This window comes from Ictalurus punctatus, chromosome 25, assembly GCF_001660625.3.
Source record: "Ictalurus punctatus breed USDA103 chromosome 25, Coco_2.0, whole genome shotgun sequence".
Classification (NCBI taxonomy): domain Eukaryota; kingdom Metazoa; phylum Chordata; class Actinopteri; order Siluriformes; family Ictaluridae; genus Ictalurus; species Ictalurus punctatus.
The window spans coordinates 2,313,595-2,338,770 of record NC_030440.2 but is presented as its reverse complement, the minus strand read 5'-3'; the positions used below and the strand labels follow the sequence as shown (position 1 = coordinate 2,338,770).

The window sequence follows — 25,176 nt, the reverse complement described above, 5'->3', positions numbered from 1 at the left end:
AGGAAAAGTTAACAGGACACAGAGAAGGGTGTCTGTTTTCTGTATCGAAGAAGGTGCCTGTGTTTGATCTTTTTTTAGTGGTAATTTTACGTGATATCAGATTCAGGATTTATATTGTGCCTTAAATTAAATTTCAGGTTCGAAGATTTGTCGGATGTGTGTGTGTGTGTGTGTGTGTGTGTGTGTGTGTGTGTGTTTTATCTTACTTTGGTTTCTCCAGTGGCTCTGGCTCATTCCTTCCAAGGCCAACAGGATTTTTCTCCGCTTCCTCTGCTGTCAGTAGATGGAGCTCTGCTTCCACTTTCCCCTGTGAGGAGAATCATTAATGATGGGTACAGTTCAGTCGAATAGCTCTAGATTATAACAAGTACTACCAGATCTACTATTACAAACAGACGAATATTTTCTCATTCTAGTAGAATATTTTTAAAAGAAAGCATACACGATGTGACATTCATGTCTCACCGTGAGCTCTGGCTCATCGTTCTCATTTTGTGCCATGAAAGGCCACCAACCCTTCACCCTTTTCTGTTTGAAGATTGAGATGGACGGCAGCTCCTGCTCATTAATAATCATGTCGAGGGAGCACAGCTTTGATGATTTCGCTCCTCTGGGAAACCGGTTCAAATCTAGCTCAATTGCACCTGAAAGAAAACGTGTAAGTTTACGTGCTAGAAATAAAGTTGACCTTTGAACTCTGGCTGAAAGCCACATCATTACACTACAGGTAGCATCGAACCCTAGAGGGGAGAACAAAAAGACGTTTCGTTTTACATTTCCCCAAGAAAAGTGTTTTCACTTGAAGACACGTGGACACAGGCTACATTTCGAAACAAATCCTTACAAAATCCCAGTGAAGTTACTTTGAGAAAGCAATTTCTCATACCCAAGAAGTCATCCGCAGAGAAGTGGTCAGCATCCCACACTTGCAGGGTGAGGCGGGCAGGGATCTTGTACTCTGTCTCATCCCAGGAGAACATGGACTCTTTCTTGGAGACCACAATTTTCTCCTCAGCCATGAGATAGTCAAAGGGATATACGAAGCGCCAGTTAAAGTTTCCTTCTCCAGTCAGAGAGTGGTAGTGCACGTCCGTGTCCTGCTTATCTTCTGCTTGGCCTTTCAGCCAGCTGGGCAAAAAGGCCAATTTTAGTAATGAATTAGACATTTTTATTCAAGATATTGACAGTGACGATACACATATAAAGGAATCCGACAAAAACGTATGACAAGTTCTTAGTAAAACAACGTGTGCAGGCATTTAACCAGTTTAATTACTGGAAGTAATAAATGGGCTTTCTTTTTAGAAATAAATACAATTATTTGTGATGCATGGTTGTACATAAGGTAACTTCCATCCATCCATCCATCTTCTATACCGCTTTATCCTTTTCAGGGTCGCGGGGAACCTGGAGACTATCCCAGGGAGCATCGGGCACAAGGCGGGGTACACCCTGGACAGGGTGCCAATCCATCGCAGGGTGCACTCACATACACACTCACACACACATTCATACACTACGGACACTTTAGACACACCAATCAGACTACCATGCATGTGTTTGGACTGGGGGAGGAAACCGGAGTACCCGGAGGAAACCCCCGCAGCACGGGGAGAACATGCAAACTCCGCACACACAGGACCACGGCGGGAATCGAACCCCCGACCCTGGAGGCGTGAGGCGAACGTGTACATTCTCCTAAACTCAGATCTGTTTCCTTTCTGCATGCGTCTCAACCACAAGTATAGCATTTTAAATTCTGGTCACTCGCCGCATTTACCTATCCGACAACTTCCGTGACTGTGTGAGGAAATTATATGATATCAGATAGCGAGGTTTTAGACATCTACTGCGTTTGTTAATCCGGTTCCTTACATGACGATTGTTTTTGCAGGAAGACGCCTAGGCGAGATTAAAAAGCAAATACATCGTTTCCTCTTTGTTTTGGTGAAATATGTTTATTGGTTCTTAAAATGAGAAAAAAAACGTCATTTTTTTTGGCTGTTTGCCAGAATCCAATTACAGTGAAATCCGACCAATTTTCCCAGGCGATCACATATAAAATGCGTATGGGCTTGCTAGGAATAAATGCAAACCATGCACACGAACCATACAGTATTTGGCGCGTTCATGCACTGTGAAGGGGAGATTTGTGAACCCGGAGGTATCTTGGCGACAGCTGTTTTGACAGACCACGAGCTTAAGATTTAATTGAATATTCATAGATTAACCTAAACATGTAATTAACTATTAAATAGCCAGACTAACCTTTAGGCTTGTAATATACACTATTGTTTAAATGCTTTGGTCCTGTAAAGCTGAGGTGTGTGATTTTCAGTTAAATGAACGAGGAAAGGAAAGCTTCGGTTAACTTTCGTGCTTTTTAGTAATAACAGGCAATCAAGCCATGCATCGGAATCGTCTTTACCCCCTGACATAGATGTCAGACATCTTCTCTCCTGTCATGAAAGCATCGTCTTGTAGAACTACGTCATCAGTGTTCCAAATAATAACGCGAAGCTCAAAGCTAGACAGCACAGCAATAACGCAGGGGATGGGGGAGCAAGAGCAAACAAGACATACAGACAGAAAAGAAAAGATTAACAAGACCAACCACACATATTTCACACACCTACCCATACCCACCTCCTGACAAAAATGTCACTGGATTTTTCCCCTGTGAAGTAATCATCGTCTTCCAGAATTACCTCGTCGGTATTCCATATTATCACCCTGAGCTCATATCTGATAAAGTCGTGGAAGGAGGGGGAAGAAGGGGAGGACATGTGGTCATCTACCTACTGTATGTTATAAATGTTTCAAACACTATAATGGCTTAGAGAGCATCAGCGAGAACAAAGCAGATAGAGGGAGATGATGTGGAAGAGGACAAGGAGGAAAAGAAAGAGAGCCAAGTACTCTGTGAACATGTAGTATTTTTGGAGCCATCTTGGAAGACACATTAAAAGCAACAAAGAGACAGCAATATCCAAAGTGGTACAGCAGAGCAAATGAATGATTTCTGAAGATTAAATGAGAGTTGTCACGGTTTCACGGTTTGTCATGGTGTATGATCAGATGGTTACCACACTGTTGATATATTACTGTCTATACATTTATTCCTGACAGCCCCTGTCTTTGAGCTTTAAAAAGTTTAACACTGTGATAAACAATTATAGAGAAATCTCTGTAAAAATGGTTTTAAAGAATGAAGAACAAATAGGCAATTTGAGATGTACGAACTGGTAATAGAGTGCTGTGAGAAAATATCCAAACCTCCACTATCTCCAAACGGAAAAAAAAAAAAAAAAAACTTTAAAAACACATTAGTGTTTTTAGAAAAAGAAAAAAAAACAACAACACATTAGTGAACCTTCCAAGAAGTGGCCGACCTTCCAAACTTCCTCCAAGATCACAGCAACTACTCATCCAGGAAGTCACAAAAGAGCCCAGGACAACATCAAAGGACCTACAGGTCACTCTTACATCAATAAAGGTCACTGTTCATGACTCCACTATCAGAAAGACACTGGGGGAAAATGGCATCCGTGGAACAGTGATGAGGTGAAAACCACTGCTGACCCTGAAGAACATTAAGGCCAAAACACACCTTGATGATCCTCAATCCTTGATTGATTGATGAGTCGATAAAGGAACTGTTTGGAAGACAGGGTCCCGTTACATTTGGCGCAAACCAAGCAGAGAATTCCACAAAAAGAACATCCTAGCTACGGTCAAGCATGGTGGAGGTAGTGTGATGGTGTGGGGATGCTTTGCTGCTTCGGGTTCTGGGCGACTTGCAGTAATTGAAGGAAACATGAATTCTGTTCTCTACCAGAAAATCCTAAAGGAGAACGTCTGGTCTTCAGTCCATAAATTGAAACTCAAACGCGATTGGATTATGCAGCGAGACGACGATCCAAAGCGTAGGAGTAAATCCTAGTCCTAGAAGTAAGTGAAAGACTGATCTCTAGTTACCAGAAGCGTTCGGTTGCAGTTATTGCTGCTAAAGGTGCTTTTAAGTTTAAGGGGGCAATTAGATTTTCACATGGGTGATAGGTGTTGGATAATTTTTTTTTTTTACTTCAATAAAAATAAATAAATAAATAAAATCTGTATTGCATGTTTACTCAGGTTGTCTTTGTTTGAAGATGTCTTTGATTTGAATATCTAAAGCTATTTAGTATGAGATATACTAAATAGGATATATAAATCAGGATGAGGGCAAATACTTTTTCACAGCACCGTATGATTTTTCCTTTAATTTTCACCACTGTTTTTAAATGGTTGCCGTGGAACCGTGATATTTTTAGACTAGGTTATCATACACAGTCATAAAAAGCTAAGCTAATGAATATCACTGAGTAAATAACACGGAGTGTATACGTAAAAGAAGTGAATAACACTAAGTGAAGAAGCCAACTCCAAAAAGAGTTACACACTTCTTTGGTTTTCGTGGTGATATGTCTAAGGCTGGTCCTGGTGTCGGTGAATCCATTGGGAACATGTCGACCCACATCTCAATTCGCCCCTGCAGGGTTTATAAAATCCAAAGCAGAATAGGATGGATTATTTATACATGCGGACTACACGTACATTTCTAAACAGTTACACAGAGACTATTATTTAACTTACTTTGCATGATCTTAATTGCATTTTAAGCGTTAAGTCTTTGCTTAACTTATCGATCTGAAAAAATGTAGCGTTCCGATTTGGCCTTCAGTATTATAATGTGAAACGTTCACGAAGCACTGACAAACACAACTCCACTGTAACATAAACAGAATGATGTTACCGCACCTGCTCTATGCCTTGTTTCTCCGGGTGGAGGAGAGGCCTGGTCTCTACGTGTTCTGGGACGAGTTTGCAGCCCACTTGAGGTATTTCCTCCCAGTGCTTCAGTGCAGTAAGCGCCAAATGTTCGTCTGTCGGCTTCTTCAGACCTACACACACACACATATATATATATATGTATATATGCAAATACGTTTACATTTACTCATTTAGCAGACGCTTTTATCCAAAGCGACTTACAAATGATGAAACACAAGCAAAGCGATATATCAAGCGGAGAACAATACGAGTAGTGCTACTGTACAAGATTTATAATTGAGTTCTAGAGAAGCAGAGTGCGCAGAGTCGAGGTGTAAGAGAAGAATGTGTTAATTTTTCGGTCCGGATTGAGGTCGGAAGTTCATTCCACCACTGAGGAACAGTCAGTGTGAAGGTTCTGGAAAGGAACCTCGTGCCACGCTGAGTCGGTAGTACTAAGCGTCGGTCGTTGATCGATCGCAGATTGCGTGAGGGAACGTAAGCCTTCAGGAGAGAGTTGAGGTAGGAGGCGCTGTTCCAGACAAGGTCTTGTATGTGAGCATCAAGGCCTTGAATTTGATACGGGCGGATACAGGAAGCCAGTGGAGGGAGATGAAGAGGGGTGTGACATGGGTTCTCTTGGACTGGTTGAAGACGAGGTGCGCCGCTGCATTCTACATTCTACATTTATGCCTATGTGTGTGTGTGTGTTGAATCGCTGTCCTTTACAAATCCAATTCACAGGTATTAGATATCAGAAGAAGAAAAAAACAGATTAAATTTACTGCAGTATTGTTGCAAAATTCCCTTTAATGACTCACCATTTTCATCCTCGAGTTCTGTTGGCCCCAAAAAGATACGGTTTGCAACTTTGACCTTTCCACCTGGGCCATAATGCGGCCCATCCAACTTGCCATCCTTGCACAGCTTAGCGAGTATCTGAGAGGGTTTCTGAGGATCTCGCCAGATATTGTAGCCATGGCTGTGTGCGTAAAACAAATCCAAACATCTCACCTGAAATGTCTGCTGAGAGCTCACAAGATTTATAAATGCACTCGATTTGTAACCAATGCTAAGTCTAAACGGATGCTTACACAGAGTAGGTGGATGCGATGCCACAGGTGGCTCTGTATTTACTGTATAAACGGTTCTCCAGATCAATCTTGGTCTCTCCAATCAGGTCATCAGTGCCAACTAAATCCCAGTCAAATATCGACACCGTCAGCATCGACTCCATTGGAAATGTGGCCTCTATATCAAAGGACCTTAAAAAGAGTCGATTATTCTCTTTACTAAAGAAATACAATGACGTAAATGATTATGACTTTGATGATGATTGATACATCTACAACTGCTCTATTTTTTTGTTGCTGTTATTTAAAGTGCAATCCATTTGGAAAGTTCACCGTTTCCTACTCACTTTCCGAAAACAGGGTTGAGTTGCTTAGAGATGTAATTCTCCTTGTCCCTGATGTCTGTTTTCCCCAGCTTGATGACAACGTAGGGATCAGCTTTCCCATTTAGGTCTGTAGGGTGAAGGTTTGTTGCCTAGAAACCAAGATTTTCACAGCTCAGTAGTGACTAGTTAGAGTTAGTTAAGTGTCGGTTTAAAATTCAGGAAGGTAGGACCTCGAGACGTCACTTACCCTAACAATGTAAATCCTCACTAGGACACTGATGGGATCATTGTTTGGTATATTCTGAAACATGCCCATATTGGGATCAAATCCAGGCTCTTTGGTGATTTCTTCAGAAAGGGGCAGCTTGTACACACACACTGATCCCTAGGTCAGAGGTCACAGAAAGGTTAACGAGGTTAACAATACACAACCGACTGTACATTCGATCAGAATCAGAATATCTTGTTCGCCCTGCTTTGAATAAGCGATTGTACTTTGAATCGGCCCATGATCCGGTCATCATCCACCGCAGTGTTGTCATCGTCATCTCCAGCCTTTCCTTTATACAGGTTGAAGCTGTGAAGCCAGTCCTCAAATTCATCAAATTCACTCTCCAGCTCCTTATTGAACACCTAAATATGTTCAAAATTCGTTTGGAATTAAGCTGTATTTTGAAACAGTTCATTTAAGTATCAACTATAAAATCAATTACCGTATATCTTAATACTTTATGTAATTAAATTCCAGTCCATACAGGATTTCACTTGATTTTTGCTGCGACTTTTTCTTTTCTTCGCAATTTGCGATGCAATTTGTGGAGTTTTTTTTTTGCGCTTTTTTAAAAAAAATGTTATTTTGCAGAAAACTAAATTGCATTGACTAAATTGCAATCGCATGACATCGTTTGTTGGTGAATGAGATCTTTTAGCTGTACTCATGTACAACACACGTGAATCAAAGAGGGCTTTGGGGTGAATGCTCCATGATGATGTGCCTTGGCCCAAATCTATTGAAAATGTGCGCTAATATATCTTTTTTTTAAAAATCGCAAGCTCCTCCGAATATTGCGGAGTTTCTGTGATCGTGAAATCCTGGTGGGGCTGAAGTTCTACACCTGACAATAACTGTGGCGATATGAAAAGACACTCACCAAAAGCTCATCCACTTTGGGTTTGGCAGCTGCTTTGTCCAATAACTCACTGCTCTGATCCTTCTTCTTCTTGTCCTTCTTGGCTTTGTTTTTCTCTTTACCCTTGGAGCCTTTCACATGAGATTGATCAACTCTGATTTCTGAGGTTAGAGTTGAGGAATGAGAGGAGTAGATGGGAGTGGAAGAGGACGGACAGCATGGGAGATGGCAATGGCCAACTTAACATTTTTTTCCCCAAGCCATGAGAGTTTTAATGTTGTAAAGCATTAGAAAAATTAAAGCATTAATATGCGTCTTCCCAAACTATACGCGAATGTAAGGATTGAATTTTTTAACTGAAATTCGCCTGGAGTTAACTTTCATGCGAATGCTGCGACATTGCTCAAGAATGTGATGGCAGCAAACAACAAATATGTGATGTGTAAATGTAATGGTGTATAACATGACGCCATAAACACTGCCTTGGTGCATTTTGGGACGATTTACAGTGCCATGTGCATGCAAATATAGGTATGTTTTATTTTATTTACCGGCTACTTCTGCAGCAATCTCCATGTCCTCTCGTTCTTCTGCCTCGGCCAAGGCTGCGTCTTGAGCGCGCTGAATCTGCATCGAGAAAAAGATATTTCATCATATTCCATCTTCTTTTTATCCTGAGAGGAAGAACACCATACTGAGGAAAGACATAGTCTCTCACCTCCATCATCGTCTCTATTGAGGCAAAGTACTTCGACCACCAGTCCAGTACGCTCTCGTCTTGCTCCTCTTCCTCTACCTCTTCTCCCTTCTTTTTCTTCTTCTTCTTCTTCTTTTCTTTCTCCTTTTCATCCTCGTTCTATTACAGCAAAAAAAAAAAAAAAGAGGCTTTGTTGCTACCCTTTAGACTCTTAAAGCCCACTGGGTTTTTTTTTTTTTTTAACCGACTTTAAATTGATATTGATGAAATGTTTACTTTATGTGGAAGAAAACTTGACAAGCTGTTACCCTTTACAAAGCGTATGAAATTAAATACATACTGTGACTTACCGAATCGATTTTAACAACAGCATCAGAGGTCTACAGAGAGGGGCGAGGGGGGGGGGGCACACATGAAACAAACATCAAATCACAACTAAACTTGTCTTCTTAACAAGACAAACAATTACACACCAGCATGACACTGAAATCGACACACGGGGTTACGAAATGAGTCATCTAGTACTAACCTGGACGTGCAAACATACTCATGCAGGACATTGAAACGACTGTGTCATGTTGTAGTTACTTTATTTGGATTTTAAAAGCCATCATGGAAAGACTCACAGCATCCAGTTTCACCACAGTGTCCATCTTCTTAACATTGGCATCAGGGTTCATGTTGACCACGATGTCACCTGAGGAGTGAGAGAAGGGACGGGGAACAGGGGTGGGAACGGGACATCCGATTGGTAAGAGTCATGAGGCTATTGGCCAGTCTTGCTGTAGTGGGAAGGGTCATGTGTACATGAGCAGTCAAAAGCCAAATACCAGTGGAGAGGACAGGGCAGTGCCACCAATGCAGTTCAGAAAGAAGACAGACTGGAAAGAAATGTGAAGAATAGCAAAAGGACAAAGAAACTGTTCAAACTTGCATGCACTATAAAAGGATGCAACCCAGCTAAAAAAATGTTAGTTTAGCAGAAGGTTTTTTAAACGTTCCAAAAACGTTACAGTTCTCGGAACCTTCAGTTTTACAAAATACATCGCTGAAACTTTGTGTTCGCCGCAAAGTCACATTTTAAGTGCAGGAGCATCCTTCTGTCTGTTTAGTGGAGTTTGGTGGAGTACTTAATAAGAAAATTGTGAAGAGCAAGACAGTGAAATTTTAGTGAAAGATTACTTCGCATCGCCAAATGGTCACATTTTAGGCCAGTACCTGTATTGGCCCAGTTGTTGGCCCTCTTATCTGGCGGTATATAGATGAACCTGCGAAGGCTGGAGATAGCATGTGAGCCCACTAAGGTATAACGTCCAAAAGCTCTGCAGTCCACGACTCGAATATTCAGAGGAGGATGGAGTAACTCGTTCTCTGGTAGGTCCTGCAATGTAAAATTTGGTGACACCATTACTAACCTAAGAACCATGAGAAAGTAACAAAGTAACAGGGTGATGCATTTACAGGTTCTAAGAAGGTCGCCTTTAACGTTCTAGAAATATGTTCCTGGGGGTGTTTGGAAAAAAAATCAAATAAATTGGGCTGCCATTTGATCCCCACTGATTTTACAGGGAATGAAAGCCAGGACTCGTGAGTAAGCCACCATGTAGATATGATCATGTGGTGTCACCAGGTCAACAGGGCATTTGTTTCATTGCAGGCGGCTACTGGATGATTAGCATTCGTTTGAATGAAGATGAAATGCAAATATTTAAGCAGTACGACAAAGCAAGGGAATAAATTACATTCTCAACAAGAAAGCGACCACTAAAGATAACTGTGTTTAAAAGAGATGAAAGTGAGCCAGCAAAGGAAGCAGCTGAAACTGAAACAATGAGGCGCAACTAGCAAATACATCAAATCAAGTGAAGCTTCACCTCCTGCGTTGATTTAGGTGACGTAGCCTACATGTCCTCATTGTTCATTTGTTTTTAAATGACTGCTAATTTGTAAATCAGTATATGAATGGCTATTTAAAACGTTAACGTGGCCTCAATTTTCAATAACAATTGCCAATAGCAATTTTTGAAAGAGAAATATGCCCATGTTGGGTTTTTTTTTGGACATGTTTAACATAACGGAGTGGGTAATACACCAGTACAGTGGCGGACTGGCCGTCCTTCTCAGGACGTCAGCACTTTTGTTGCTGCAATGTTCTGCTAACCTAAAACTGTTAGCTTCGATGTGGGTTATTTACATCAGAGAGAACTCACCACTTCAAACCATTTCACCAGAGTGCTGAAGTTTGGATTTTTCTTGTAGTTTTGAATGAGGGCGGATTGGACACCTTTTCCTGCACACTCAATATCCACACGAGGTTTGTCCACATGTGTCAGGTTAATCCTCTTTAAGTCCCTCAGGCCCCAGAACAGAATCTAGTGTGATGGAGAAGCTCAGTCTGACACAGTCTGTAAAAAAATACTTAACCCATACTAATTCTACACAAGCAGTCTGATTGTGGGCAGCGTGTAAATTGCTTCATTGAGATTTTCACCTCTATGCGGTATTTGCTGAGGACAGGCCGTATCCCCAGAGGCACCGGTAGGATCGGGCCGCGGTCTTCGTCATTCGGCCCATCAAGAGGAGGGAGATCTTTTACTCCTGCTGGTCCAATCTGTGTATGGGAAAGCATTCAGTAACACCAATGAAATTCTCCTCGATTTCTTCTAGAACTCTGACATAAACGTCTTTCGCCATGCAGTGCAACAGACCACACTGCAAAGAGGTGGTTTCAAAAATATGGGCGGTTTTCTGGCAGAAACGCTTACATTTGAGGGATTGCAAAGCTTAAAAATAGTTCTCAGACCAAAAATATGCAAAGTATTTGTCAAATAAATTCCACAGACTTCTTCTCCACAGATTTATTTCAAGGACATAATCAAACTTTTCAACCATTAGGCACATTATTTAAAAGTGTATAATAAATAATACTACTCTGGCTATTTATTGGAACAATAAGGCTTTTTATTCTTGAACACTGAGCATTCATGTGAGCAGTCACCACTATACCTGTAGAAGCTCAAAGGCAGCCAGCAGCTCTCCTGCAGTGGAGTTTCCTCTAAAGATCTGGTAGTACTCCAACTGGGGTGGGAAGCGTGGGGGGCCGTAGTGCTCATCAACCATCTTAGTTATGGGCTTGGCAAAGGTTCGGCCAATGAACTCTGCTTTCCCCTGCACATAGTACACATGTATGGCAATCCATTCATAAGCACTGGAGGTCACTGTTAGCACAGATATGATTTTACAGACTCATGTATTACAACCACTAGAGATACCACTAGAGATACCATATCTCAATTTTACAAATCATGTAACTGTCTGACGTTTGTTACCTGCAAAATTCCACAGCTCTTGTGAACCTCATCTAATACAGTATATTAACTGCCGTGAAATTTTAATGACGTTAAACACTTTAATAGAAGTTCTCGCAAATGAGAATTCTGTGAAGCCTCATCAAGAGGTACTTTCAAGCAAATAAGCACTCGAAAGCCCTGCTGCTCTTTTCATTGCAATATTGCTCTTAAGTCTCACACTCATTACAGCACCAACACCATGAGTGCAGCTCGAATAATTTAGACTAAAACTACAAAAGAAACAAAAAAATTAACATACCTAATCACAAAGAAAAAGAAGTGCAAGTTAGTGAGGCAAAAGGAACCATTTGAGGGTGTTTTCAATAGAGTCAGTGGAATTATGCTACACAGTCAGTATATAAAACTGTCATTTCTTTGGGTCTAGCCCCAAGTCAGTCCACATATCAAATGACTTATGAAGCTTAGCTGCCTGCTTAAGTCAGGGGTTCTCAAACGTTCTCCGGCCAGGTAAACGTTACAGACTCATCCCAGTACAGACTTATTTGACGAAGATAATTCTAACAATTCTAAAATGAAAGAATTTAGACAAAAACATACCATCGAATGTATGTATTGGAACTATGAAAGCTTTTTTGTTGATGGTTTTTTTTTTCCCCCTCCTATGACACCTAAACAGTGTTAAAACGTGTACAGCACCTAGTTTTGATGAATTTTGCGTTAATAAAAGTAAAGTTACATTCAAGTTGTCAAACTGTCACAAAAAAAGACATTTTTAAATGAGTTGTGTTTGGATTAAACCTATTTTATTCAAATGGCCTGCCAATATAATCACATATAGATGTTCTAGTTATTAATAAGTTTAACATTACTAGAAGTTTATTGTAATCGCCAATGGATTACGAGAAAAATAAATAAATGCGTCTATACGTCACAGATCACTCTGTGTCCACAAAGAACCATGGGTGTAAATAAAGATCTCCCTGGATAATATCTGTGCTACAGCAAGCTTTTACATCAAAACTGTCATTCAACAACAAGGCAGGGCCTTGTTAAACAGGAACAAACACTGACTCAGGACAATGGCAAACATTTAAAAAAAACACCCAAACTCTTATCACAGTGAAACGAGGGTTCATGATGCGTAAATTACAGACTCTAAAAATGCAAAAGTATACCGCATTAGAGCGCAGTTTAAACGGAGTAAATACACACAAACATAAAACCTTACCACCGTATCCTGGTCATAAATTTCTGCGACAATGATTGGAGGGTCATCACGGAGTTCGCTGGCTTCACCATAAAGCTCAACATTATCGAACACCAGCAGCTGGTCCCACGTTGGACATAGAGTCTCACTGAGCACCTGAAACAACCCAACAGATACCGTCATTAATTCAGAAAAACATACACGTGTGTGTAGAAAATACAAAGTAGCAGACCTCGTTAAAACCGAAATCAATCCGTAGAGAAACACACCTCTGTGACTTGGCTGTATGTGGAAAAGAAGACCCTGGCGAAAGGATCAGACAGGCCGCTATCGTCAGCAGCAAACAGGCTACGGGCCTGATACATGTGAGCCCTTAGCTGGAACACTTGCATACCTAAAAGGGAACACGCAGACTTTAAAAACAATAAAAGCTCATCCTGGAAATATCCAATTGACATACTAATTGCTGTTATGTAAAGTATCTCTACAGTACACTACAGAAAGTACATCCAAAGTGTCTTTATATAAGGAATAAAGTTGCGTAAGATAATAACGAGTGATGCGGCAGGGGTATTTTAAGTTCTAGGAAGAATTTTAAATCAAGAAAACTGTGCACAGTTTACACTGTCAGCCTGTTCTACTGGAAAGAAAAAAAACGACAGGTCCACTTGCGATTTAATCCTCTTATAAAAGTATTATATAAAAAGCTAATTAGAATTAAAAGAACAATAAGCACATATGTTCATTTCTATAACAACTACAACACTATAATAGTAGTTGAAAGTTATAATAGCAAATAACAAATATAATATAAATATATATATAAATATAATAGTAGTTGATGGTGGAAAAAAAAATGATCTGGGCTAAATCACAAAAAAAAAAAAAGGATGCAAAAATAAAATGCTGGGTTTTTCTTTCTTTATTTTCGAACTTTTTTCTTTCAAACATACTTTAGAAACCCGATCAAACTAAATTTCTAACCCATTCATTTGGATTTGGTAAACAGACTACAATGTGAGAAAGTCTCAGTAAGCACAGACATAAGAAGAGATGATATTTACTGTTATAGACGAGGTTACTGGGAGGCACCGACTGTAGGCCTGTGCTTTTAGCTGCTTTATTTTCCTCAAAGCCGCTGGGCAGACCACTCAAGAAATCCTTCCTTTGTTTGTTCAGACCAAGCCACAAGTACAACTCCATCTTAGCTTGAACTGTCCAGCCAGCTGGGCCGAAACTCTTCTTTCCAGGTAACTGCATCCAGTCATCAACATTTCATTATCAACAATATAAAAGTACCACTACCACCAGCGTACAGCTACCGAACGTGAAAACTATACGAGTGTAATCCCGCTGTACTATTATCTACTTCTGGCGCTTGAACTCAAAGAAAAATCAAATAGGGACAAAAAAAATACTTTAGTGAGAAAGAATGAAACAGAGGGACTTACCCGGAGAAAGACAGCTTTGACTTTCCCACAATCTTTACCCATCTCCTCATCGACAATGGAGTAGAGGATGTCTTTGGAAGGAATGCGTGCGTATGCTATACGCTTATTGTTACTTATCATCCATATGAACACGTCCGGAATACTGTGCTGTGGCTGGAAAAACAAAACAAACAAAAAAAACAAACGGATATTTTCTCAAAAAAAAAAAAATTCCGATGTGATATTACGCTAAAATGGCAGAAGTTGTTCATCTAACCTCATCAGCCATGAACCGGAGCTTCTGCAGGAAATTCTGAGCCAGTTTGAGTTTGTCTCGCACAGTGTTTTTCTTCACTTGTGAGCGCGTGGTCTTGGCCTGCTGGGCCATGCTCTCCTACAACCAACACAACAGAACACCTTCAGCTAATTATGTTTCGGCTTTTATTAATTCTACATGGCGGGTGTCTATTGCGTAAATATAACGGTATACCATCTCTCTTAGACAGGACTTCAGCCTTTCCCGATCCAATTTGGTTACGCCAGACTGATTCTGATCTTTATTGGCCAAGGTGACAAAACGACTGACAGAACAAAAACAGGAGAAGATGAGAAGTTTCTAATAGAAGTCAATCGAACGTATTTATTTGCTAAATAAATCCTAGTATCTCATATGGAACTTATAAAGCTGGTGGTGGTGGTGATTGTTTTTTTTTTTTATTATACCATAGCGTTTACTAGTCAGAAGGTGTGCATTATTTTCGTGTGTCAGCACAGGTAGTTCCGGCTGTAGCATGAACGATAGCATTAGCTTGCTCATTCGAATAGGCTGTACTAACAGCTCATACACGGGGACTTACGGCGGACGCTCCACATCATCTAAGACTGATAATGAACAGATTTAAAAATGGGTTGTTGTTTAGAAAAGTAATTCTTATAATCATTGATGTGGTGAAGCTTTTTTTTGTTACAAGACATTTATTTAACATTTTTGGAGTCTCGGTTGTAAGCGTCTGTCTTGATTACGCTTTCTGTTGTCTAGGTAAAACTGTAGGCTGTGCTTTGTGTGTGTGTGTGTGTGTGAGAGAGAGAGAGAGAGAGAGAGAGAGAGAGAGAGAGAGAGTGTTTATCCCAGTTTTAGCTTGGGATAAGCGATAACAGGAACTAACTTGTCTCTCGGGCGTTCTACAACATTAACTCTAACCATGAACCATTAAAATGTGCAGCGTGTCGTTAATGAATCAATTAGACATTGTAATCATTAACAAACAATTCTATTCTCAAAGCAAATATATATTTTCCACCCTCGTTCTTGCCCAATAATTAACTGGAGGTCATGTATGTATTAAGTATGCTGTTCCTACAGCACATGGACTCAAAATATTAACCAACAAATTAATATTTGCCTTAATATTATGCATAATTAAAAAATGTTCACCGTGTCATCTCAGTGGCTCTGTACGAACTGATGCTCACTCTCGTCTTTTACAGTGTCGAAAAGTTTGCTGGTTGCTATATCAGTATTAAAATGAGGTTGTGAGAGGTGTATGCACACATACTTGCAGCCGGTGCTCAGCTCCTCCAGAACACCCCTCAGTCTGCGTTCAGGATAAGCCTTTTCTGTCTTCATAATCTCCTGAACATCATTCAGACCCTCTTCCTATTAAACACACATATTTCCTGAGCTGGGAAGAAATACGTCTTGACCCTGTAACACCGACGTGTTTTTCGTCAATTCTAGAAAACGCAAGGACAGATCGTCTAACCAGTTTATCCGCAATCTTGTCCATGATGTTTGAGTTGTAGAAGCGTCTTCTGTGATCTTGCCACCAACTCTTGATGTAGATGCAAGGCTTCTTCTCAAAGTATGGCAAATGGAAGTAATTGCTGAAAAAAAAAACGAATGTTCGACAATGTTTAATCAACTGAACTGATTCACTTAGAGGGATAAACATCGCTAAAAAGAAAGGTCAAAAAAAAAAAATGAACCGAAGACTGTAAAAATAATTAGATTTGATGATCTCATTCTGGGGGAAAAAAAAAAAAAGAGAGATTTTGTGCTTCACGGTCATTTTTCAGATTCTCAGAAGTCTGTCGGCATCTTTCTCAAATATCAATTTACAAAAATTCACTTCATTACACATCATTTCATTACTAACATATGATTTAATTAATCACATCAGAAGGATGTGCCCACATACAGTATACACCTGAAATGACACAGACATAACGACACACTTTCCTTAACCTTTGATCTTTGACTCCACATGCATCAACACTGTTCCTGTGAGACTGACCTGTCAGTGACCATAGGCTTCATGGGAGGTGTAGAGGACACTGACGCCAGATCACCATCCTCCTCAGCCTCTTCATCACTGGAGTTATGAATGAGCTCAGACTCCTCATCTTCACCTTGCCCTTTGCCCTTCTTCTTCTTTATTACCGGCTTGCTCACGCCATCAATCTGGTTACCATAGTTACCTAGGAAAGGGGAGGGCATAATTGGAAAGGTTATTTGCTTCAAAATGTCGTATCTTGTTAAGCGTTCTTCAGTGAAATACATTTTTAAGCACTAATATTACGCCCGCTCCAGGAACGTGAAATAAACAACCCACCAATAGTAACTTCAAAGTTGATCGGTTTGTCTCCTATCTTCCTGTCAATCATAGTGGCCTCTAAGAAGGATCCGAACAGAAAGAACTCCTCTACTTTCCCCGCTGAAATCTGTACACAAAGAGAATTTGTAGACTCTCAGACATCACCACGTACCTTCGCTGAGCAGTGTGATTCTATATGTAACTTTAGATAGCGCTTTTAACAAGTGAAATTCACGAAGCAGCTTAACGCAAATCAATAAACAGTTAACCGACAATAAAAGGTATAAATTGACTTTGGCCACAATAAAATTCTTTTGTGCCAATCTTATCTTAAAAACAAAGAAGATTTGATTCCCTAACGAGCAAGCCCGAGGCATCGGTGGCAAGGAAATCCTCCCTGAGACAAGATGAGAAAGAAACCTTGATAGGAACCGGACTCAAAAACGGAACCCATCCTCTTCTCTGTGACGATAGCTAATGGGATTTGAAATCATTACAGTATACGCACGTAGAAGAGTAGTGTTTAAAAATAAAGGATGTTCGGTATGATCATATTGTGAATAAGAGTACCGAGATGAGCAAAGGATGCTCTTTTATTATTACTGCATACGTTCTTAGCTACCAATCAACAGTATCAAGGTGAAATGATTCAATGAAGAAAGCGTAAGACTTGGCCAGAAGCTCTATTAAGGAGCTGTTTAAGGTATCCATGTGGGACCGTCCACATGAGAAGGAAGCGAGTCAAAATGCAGGATGAATCACGACGAATCAGAGGAGAGGACCAACAGCAGAAGTGGACAACAATAGCAGTATAATGTCCCTCAATATATTCTGGTCCAGATTACTGTAAAATGTACTGTGTGTTAAGGGTTTTCCCAGGCGGACACACATCTGTGTAAATAGCACAGTCTGAAGGACTGAACATTTCAAGATATCCTTTCACAATGGCATGATCTCCTCCATGATGAGTAGAAACGAATATGAGACTAAATTTATGAGTTCTCATAAACATAGAGTAGCACTTTGATCTCTTTTTTTAATGTCACACAAATCTCCTGAAAGTCAAAACCAATGCCGCGCCAAGCACAAACAATACTTTACTTTAAGTCATGAACACATTGTAAATTAGCGAAGTAATGATTGATTTATTCGTTGCAGTCGGGTCTGTGGTGTATTTTAATTCTGCACAATCAACCGCTTTTCTTTTAAAATAAAATGTCTGCAATATTTAGTATCTTACTTCTGAAAAATTCGAGATGGGCTCCACCTGGACCTCAGTGGAGATGGTTATATCTGTCGAGGACGTGTCTAAGATCTCCACGGCAAGACTAATGAGGAGGCGGGCTCTGAAGGACACACCCTCTCCAAGCCCTTCATTTAAGTCCTGGTGCTCGTCCATTAGCGTGTACTGGCGTGTGGAGCCGTACATGTTCACCCAAGCTGGCCCCAGTGTGGGTAAGAAGCCTAAAGAGGGGACAGAGAGGTGAGGCGAAATGTTTTTGCTTCTGGGAAGACACCGATTTCCTTGCTAATGTTTTAGACAGTGTGCTCAACTGTCTTTCCGTCCCCATTTCAAAGCTCTCATACAGTTTAGACGACATGCCCTTACCTTTATCTCCATCGTTTGAAATCTTACGCAGGTCAATAAAATGAGTTCCTATGGCAACGTCGTTAACCTTGTCGGAATCCCGGATCTGAATTTTCATGCGTTTACACAGGGGTGGGAACATCTCAGTGAAGATGATTTGCTCATTCCAACTGGGCTCATAGGTGCCCTTCTGGACTGTAGTTTTCCCCTGTGGACACACATACACGTCACATAAACACATAAACCCCAGCATATAAAGGCTAACTTCAATGAAGCATTGGACACAGGCTGTATTGTTAGAAAAGAGCTGTAGATAACTAGCACAGAGTACACGAGCAGATAAGCGGAATGAAGCCTATTAAGGCTGCGGCAAGTTTTGGGGGTTTTAACGTTTATGGTAGAAAAGACGTGATTCCAAGTTATGAGTGGAAGAACATTTGTGTGACGTGCTTTCCACGTCTCCACCGTGTGGATTAATCGGACTGCTGAAAGTTTAATGGTAACGTCAAGGCTGTGTCCCAAAATGTGTACTATCTACTAAGTAGTATAGCTTAATAGTAACACAGTTGAAGAATTGTCATATTATTTACTGAGATCGTATGCAACGGTGCAAAAGTGTTGCACCAGGAAGCTGTTATACATCAAACACAGCAGCCAACTAAAACAGTCAGTCTTTACTGCCATATATACAAGTACAGCACAGTGAAATTCTTTATTCCAGCTATCCCAGGTTGTGAGTACGCTCGGATCAGAGTGCTAGGACAGCCATTATAAGCCCCTCATGCAGCAGAGAGAGTTAAGTCCTTGCTCAAGGGTCCGACATTGGCAGATATAAGGTGCTGCGGCTTGAACACACAACCTTCTGACCAGTAGGCCAGAGCCTTCACCACTGAGTCTGGTTGTTTCCAGTTGTGAGCTTTTACTACCCAGTCTGTGGTGTTGTGTATTTTGTTATCTGACCTCCGCATTTTAAAATGTCTTATCTTTCCGAGCTCTATTTTAGCTAGCTAGCCACGTTTCTGATTCAGCTATGGCATGATGACGTATGCCATATCCCAGATAGCATGCATACAGTTGTGTGAAAAAATAAGTACACCATGGAAATTGCTGACTTTTTGATATATTTGGTCAAGCAAACATTTGATCCGCTTTGAAACAGCGCCTCTCGATAAAGGTGATATACTATATCAAATGACACATGGAAAAAGTAAGTGCACCCCTTACATTTATCACACCGTCAAATCCATCAAATTTGAATCAGGTGTCCAAGTTTGTGTGCCAGTGATTAGAACCTGCTTAGGGAGTGCAGGTGGAACCGGTCTTATTTATACCCCTCTCATATCTAGTGTCTGGTGTTCCCTTTGTTATTGAAGTGTGTGGTGTCATCATGCCAAGATCTAAAGAGTTCTAAAAGGCTTTCAGAAAAAAAAGACTGTGGATGCCTATGAGTCTGGCAAGGCATTTAAAAAGATCTCAAAAATTATTTGAAATACATCATTTCACTGTAAGGAAAATCATCTACAAGTGGCGCAGATTTCAAGCGACTGCCAATTAATCCAGGACTGACCGTCCCAGCTATTTCAACCCAGGAACACACCGTCTGATGCAAAAAGAAGTCTCCAAGAACCCCATAATTTCATCAGAGGATCTGCTAGTAAGTCTTGCAACTGCTGGCGTCAAAGTGCATGCTTCTACAATCAGAGAGAGATTGCACAAATTTGACCTGCACGGGAGGCGTGCCAGGAAAAAGCCTTTGCAAGACTACAGTTTGCCAACGAGCATACAGGCAAAGACCAGGCCTTTTGGAATAATGTGCTCTGGACAGACGAATCAAAGATAGAGTTGTTTGGTCACAGTAACAGCAGACACGTTTGCGCAGACCAAAGACAGCTTTTCAAAAGAAGCACCTCATACCAACTGTGAAGCACGGTGGTGAACATGCTATGGCTTGCGGTTGCTTTGCTGCCTCGTGGACTGGACAGCTTGCATTCATTGATTCAACTATGAATTCTGCATCATATTAAACAGTGCTTAAGATAATGTGAGGTCAGCTGTCCAACAGGATAATGATCCTAAGAACACTAGCTCAAAAAGAAGAAACGGAGGGTTATGGAACGGCCTAATCAAAGCCCTGATTTGAATCCCATTGAAATGTTGTTGGGGGATTTGAAACGGGCCGTACATGCAAGAAAACCCTCAAACATCTTGCAACTGAAAGAATATTGCATGGAAGAGTGGTCAAAAATTCCAGCAAGCCTGGTGGACAATTGTGGGAAAACGCCTACAAGAAGTTATTATGTACTAATTGGGAAGAACTCTGCACATTGCTTTTTAATAATTTGCTTATTCATCCACCTCTGAGTATAATGTGTATTTTAAACCCATCAGTGTTAGAAGACAACACTCACTCTTAGGGATTATTCGTTATATCTCCGTGCTATAACGATGTGATAAGCAGATTCAGCTCAATTTCTATTCACGCTGTTTTCCTCCTGCGATTATTTGATTATTATCGTCTACATTTTGTTAAGTGTAGCACACAACTTATTGCAACCAGCAACTTAATAAATATATCAACTTCCATTAAAGTGATCCGTTAAGAACATCCGTTAAGGGTTGAGGCAATGTTTTCCTGATAACAAACAAGCTGCATGTGACAGAGTGTGCCAACATTGGATGGATGTTTGTGCGCTATCAGTGACGCAGATTGAAACTCCTGTCAGTCGGTTTGATTGTGAGATAAAATTACAGCCGCTTAGGAACGTCATGTTTTAGAGTATATTTCTATTTTTTTTTTTTTTAAATCACATGCACTGCAACTTCAGCATAGCACTGAGCAGTGTTAGGCAGAGTTGGATTACCTTCTGCCCAGAGAACTGCACTTGAACATAAGGGTCCACGAGGTCTCTGTTCTCTCCAATTAAAGCCTTTTTCACATTGGCCATGATGCTGGCATTCATTTTGGGCAGGCCTTCTGCTCGGAAAATCTTCAGATGGAAGCGAGCCCACTGCCTCTCTGCTGGGATGCCCTCAGGCAGCATAAGATTCCTGAAAGGAATTCAGACTTACAGTATATAATGAAGAAAGTATATATATCATTTTTTTTTTTTGTATCTGGTGCAAATATGGTTAAATTTACGCTATATTACAGATAACTGTAAAATGAGTCTCATAATTAAGTACAGGGGGGTTGTGATTATAGAGAAGCTGTGCAATCTTGAGCAATTTTAAGATTCCATAAAAGTTCGCGAATAAAATTTACCCTTCTATGTCATCATCGTCGATCTCACCGGATTTGTGTGGGGTCTTAACGGTGTCCCCTTTCCCTACCACTGCTATGTCACATTTCACATAGCCTTTGCAGCCTGCTGTGATGTCATCAGGGTCAGTCAGCATGGCCCATTTATGGTAGAACTGGTGCTCTGCAAAAAAAAAAAAAAAAAAAAGAAGAATAAATCATTAAGTGTCGGGTAAACAATTTATTCATTGATCCAAAATATAGTCATCAACAGTATTTGTATCTATTATCGCTTCCATTTTTTTACTCACCAGGTTGTGCGTAGATTGTTCCTATGTCTAGTTTAAAGGTGCCAATTAATGTGCCACTTCGCAATATGTTTTTGGAATGAATGACCTGCAGGATCATCAGAAGAGCCAATAACATCCAGTGCTTATGATTTCAATAGATCTTTGCATACAACTTTACCTACACATTTCGTCTACCAGAGTTTCCCCACTATGGCGAATGGCGTGTACTCACCGAGATCTTCATGATCTTGTCAAACATGACATCAGGTGGAACATGGAAGTCAAAGACAAAGTACTAGAACAAAAAAAATAATAATAATGCAGCACATCAGCAAAGCATTACAAAGCCAGATTTCATCACAGACATGAATCTATTATTGTCTCTTAAAAGTAAGACAATTAATGCAAATACGACTTTCCGCTAGTACAATCTTGGACTCGTTCAATTCATAAACAAGACTGTTATATTTAAATAGTATGCCAAGAGTATACTCTAATTGTGTCATTAATTACAATGAATCAAAAGCAGATCCTCTATCTCAAATGCCTGTCATAATTCATAGCTGAAAAACAGAAGAAATACAGAAAAAAGATTTTTTTTTAGACCTTCTTCTTAGAATTATTATTATTTTATTTTTTTTAGACCTTCACTGTCCATCAGTGAATGTTAACCATCTCAAGTTTTAATAAGTCTGGATAAACTTTTCCTAAAAGACCCATTTGTGGAAAGCTGTTTTTTTTGTGTGTTTAATTGGAGTTATTCCATTATACTGGAGTCAGCATAATGACAGGGAGCTAACAGGTCCATGAGAAGTTATAGAGATCTCTCCAGTGCCTAATTGGGAAGAATAACATGAAGCATGAAGCAGATGAAGCATTCTTAAATGAAAAGTCTATGGAGTCACCTCACAAACTCAGAACAGTATACCTCCAGTAACAACAACGAGCCAACGGAACTGCGTCTCTGCGCCATTCGTCAAAAGACATTCCCTTAATTGATGCTTGAAACTCTCCGTCTGTATGATTTGCGGTGGCCGTTACCTCTAAGGCAATAATTGGACCATTACCCCACAGCACAACATGTTTCTTCCCATGTTTCTTCCTTGAATTAATTTTTTATTTTTAAAGAATAATATCATATAATAAGTAAAAAAAAGAAGAAAAAAAAGACAGGGTTTATAATGGAAGATGGGACAGTCTGTTAGATTGCTGCAATAAAATGCAAGCACAAGATTGCTCACCTCACAGTAGTAAGGAGAGTTTGTTGACTCTTTCATAGAGGTATACTTCTTCTCCTCTCCGATTTCAACACACACCAAAGGATCCATGTTTATACCCAACAGCTGGCGAGCCTCAATCACCATAACACTAATCTGCAAAGCAAATTACATACTCAATGATTAGAATGATTAAAACATCCCTTTCCCTCAGCTCCAGGACTGGAGCCATTGCACTATTTATCCCATTCTTTTATCTTCTGTTTTTACCTTCTGTTGTGGGGTTCTACATTGAACCTTTTATTTAAAAAAAAAGCTTCAAACAAACTCTTTAGGGTGCTGGATGGAACTTTTTTTTTTTTTTTTTTCAAGCAGTGTAACTGCACGTGTTAGTATATTATAATATTCATTCATATCTAAGATCATTTAATCAATAACCACTTTAGATATTATAGTTGCTGGACCAGAAACCATTTTAAATGCAACATCTACAATAGCGTTATGTGTGGATTTGGTTGCTGCATGGATAATCCACTGCAAAATAAAATAATTAGAAAAAAAAACAAAAAAAAAACAAGATAATATTTTAGAGACTGAAGTGGCTGAGAATATGTTCATAGATGCGAGAATGGTGCTCACTGGCAGTTCGCTTTACGAATGAAGCCGGTGACTAGGAAACCCAGTTCCCACAGTAAGCACCAGAGCCATCAAATCCCACCAAATTCTTCTTTATATTTGGGGAAAAAAAAATAAATGTAAGCTGTGGCTAAAAAAAGTAATGAAGAATGCGCGTTTTTGTGCAAAGGAGTCACGTATGTAAGAATAATTAAACGTACAGCTTGTACCAAATAATAGCTGTATTGAAAGGGGGAAAAAAAAACAAACATGAAAGCTATGTTCTATGTTAAATTAAATTCACCTACTTAGTTGCATCAAAATAATTTGGTCCTGGGAATAAAAATCACAGACGCCAGACTGAGCATAATTAGCGCTAACACATCAAAGGCCTGGGTTTAATGTAGTGTCTTAAAGCGTTCGCATTTCAGAGGAAAATACACATATTCAGCAGTAAACAAAGCGGATGAATACGGGTGGGTATATTATTAAGCCCTGAAACTCATACATGTAGGAGGTACGGCTATTGAGAGTCGTTAGTTTGGTTCTCTTATCAAGACTTCACTTCCTTCCATACCTGGTAATCCACAGGCCTTCCTGCAATAGGCTCCATCTTAATATCTGGCTTTGATCTGGAACACATTAAAGGGTATTAATCTGTACCAGTGGTACCATTATGCATACACTTTTGTATACTTTACCCGGACATGTGCATATAGTGCACCTTTAAAGCTTCACTTCAAAAGGAAATGAAGGTAATTGGACTCTAAAATTATATTTATACCTACAATATATCCACTATTGCAGGTGAAACATAAATATTAAAAGGTATAAAAGATAAGGGTATCGCCACGGTAACAAGGAAAGACATGGTCGAGTAATCTTTTTTCTCAGAGTGTAGAAATGATAACGTATAAACTGTAATAGACTGGTTTGGACTATAAAACAACGTATTTCAATTCTGAGAGTGGATCTACCTCTTATTGGAGACATTGGTGGTCACTGCGGTGACAGAGGCCAGGGAGATACTGTCTGGGTCACGCTTTGTGCCTTTATGGCCAAGATCCTCCGTTTCCAAGATGGCAGGATCATCTAGACACAAACGTCAAATTCGATTGAAGGGGATAATAATGCGAGTGTTAACTTTCAGACTTTCAAACACGGCGTTATTACTTAGTGTACAATGCAAGAAAGTCATCCCTACTCATGACTCCTAATGGAATGCTAAGCAGCTTTTAACCACATCGATATGCGCTGGTAAAAAAAAAAATCCTCCACCCATAATTGCTGACAAGCATTTAGATGAAAGTCTATTCAGTGTGAGCTATTATCCCTGCACTGCTGTAAATGAACAGAAATGTACCTTTCTTGTGGTTGTCCTTGGAGCTACGAACCTTTCCAAGCTTCATGGCTGAAAACACTCCTTTTCCTGCTCTGAAGTACAACAATACAATATAAGGTTCAAAAATAGAGTCTGGATATACTGTATACATTATACTGTACGCACACTTTATACATCACTTGAGAGGCAAATATTTAAAGTCGATTAGTGTTCGAATATGCATATTGCATACGACGTACAGACCTTACAACCTGAGCATTATTACAGCTCAGGTGTAAATGCCAAATGGAGTTTTCGACTACGTTA

General features: G+C 40.0%; 1 protein-coding gene across 3 annotated transcripts in view; it reads right to left on the bottom strand.

The window, feature by feature from the left end:
- The window catches only part of otofa (otoferlin a), a 62,246-nt gene that overhangs the window by 2,483 nt on the left and 34,587 nt on the right, over positions 1–25,176 (bottom strand). For all 3 annotated transcript variants that reach the window (XM_017456223.3, XM_017456224.3, XM_017456226.3), the window contains 40 exons: positions 24,892–24,962; positions 24,506–24,620; positions 24,106–24,160; positions 22,938–23,069; positions 21,929–21,991; positions 21,718–21,802; positions 21,431–21,590; positions 21,030–21,216; positions 18,190–18,376; positions 17,821–18,044; positions 16,599–16,707; positions 16,281–16,464; positions 15,750–15,870; positions 15,543–15,643; positions 14,477–14,567; positions 14,264–14,380; positions 14,008–14,160; positions 13,621–13,810; positions 12,826–12,950; positions 12,578–12,712; positions 11,045–11,206; positions 10,530–10,649; positions 10,249–10,410; positions 9,257–9,419; positions 8,665–8,735; positions 8,389–8,418; positions 8,060–8,197; positions 7,893–7,968; positions 7,363–7,502; positions 6,707–6,844; positions 6,459–6,596; positions 6,233–6,360; positions 5,907–6,077; positions 5,634–5,794; positions 4,801–4,943; positions 4,443–4,531; positions 2,647–2,745; positions 887–1,128; positions 466–644; positions 207–307 (listed from right to left, as the gene is read on the bottom strand). In XM_017456223.3, the coding sequence (XP_017311712.1) occupies positions 207–307; positions 466–644; positions 887–1,128; positions 2,647–2,745; positions 4,443–4,531; positions 4,801–4,943; positions 5,634–5,794; positions 5,907–6,077; positions 6,233–6,360; positions 6,459–6,596; positions 6,707–6,844; positions 7,363–7,502; positions 7,893–7,968; positions 8,060–8,197; positions 8,389–8,418; positions 8,665–8,735; positions 9,257–9,419; positions 10,249–10,410; positions 10,530–10,649; positions 11,045–11,206; positions 12,578–12,712; positions 12,826–12,950; positions 13,621–13,810; positions 14,008–14,160; positions 14,264–14,380; positions 14,477–14,567; positions 15,543–15,643; positions 15,750–15,870; positions 16,281–16,464; positions 16,599–16,707; positions 17,821–18,044; positions 18,190–18,376; positions 21,030–21,216; positions 21,431–21,590; positions 21,718–21,802; positions 21,929–21,991; positions 22,938–23,069; positions 24,106–24,160; positions 24,506–24,620; positions 24,892–24,962 (5,256 nt within the window). The remainder of the gene's footprint in view (positions 1–206; positions 308–465; positions 645–886; positions 1,129–2,646; positions 2,746–4,442; positions 4,532–4,800; positions 4,944–5,633; positions 5,795–5,906; positions 6,078–6,232; positions 6,361–6,458; positions 6,597–6,706; positions 6,845–7,362; positions 7,503–7,892; positions 7,969–8,059; positions 8,198–8,388; positions 8,419–8,664; positions 8,736–9,256; positions 9,420–10,248; positions 10,411–10,529; positions 10,650–11,044; positions 11,207–12,577; positions 12,713–12,825; positions 12,951–13,620; positions 13,811–14,007; positions 14,161–14,263; positions 14,381–14,476; positions 14,568–15,542; positions 15,644–15,749; positions 15,871–16,280; positions 16,465–16,598; positions 16,708–17,820; positions 18,045–18,189; positions 18,377–21,029; positions 21,217–21,430; positions 21,591–21,717; positions 21,803–21,928; positions 21,992–22,937; positions 23,070–24,105; positions 24,161–24,505; positions 24,621–24,891; positions 24,963–25,176) is intronic.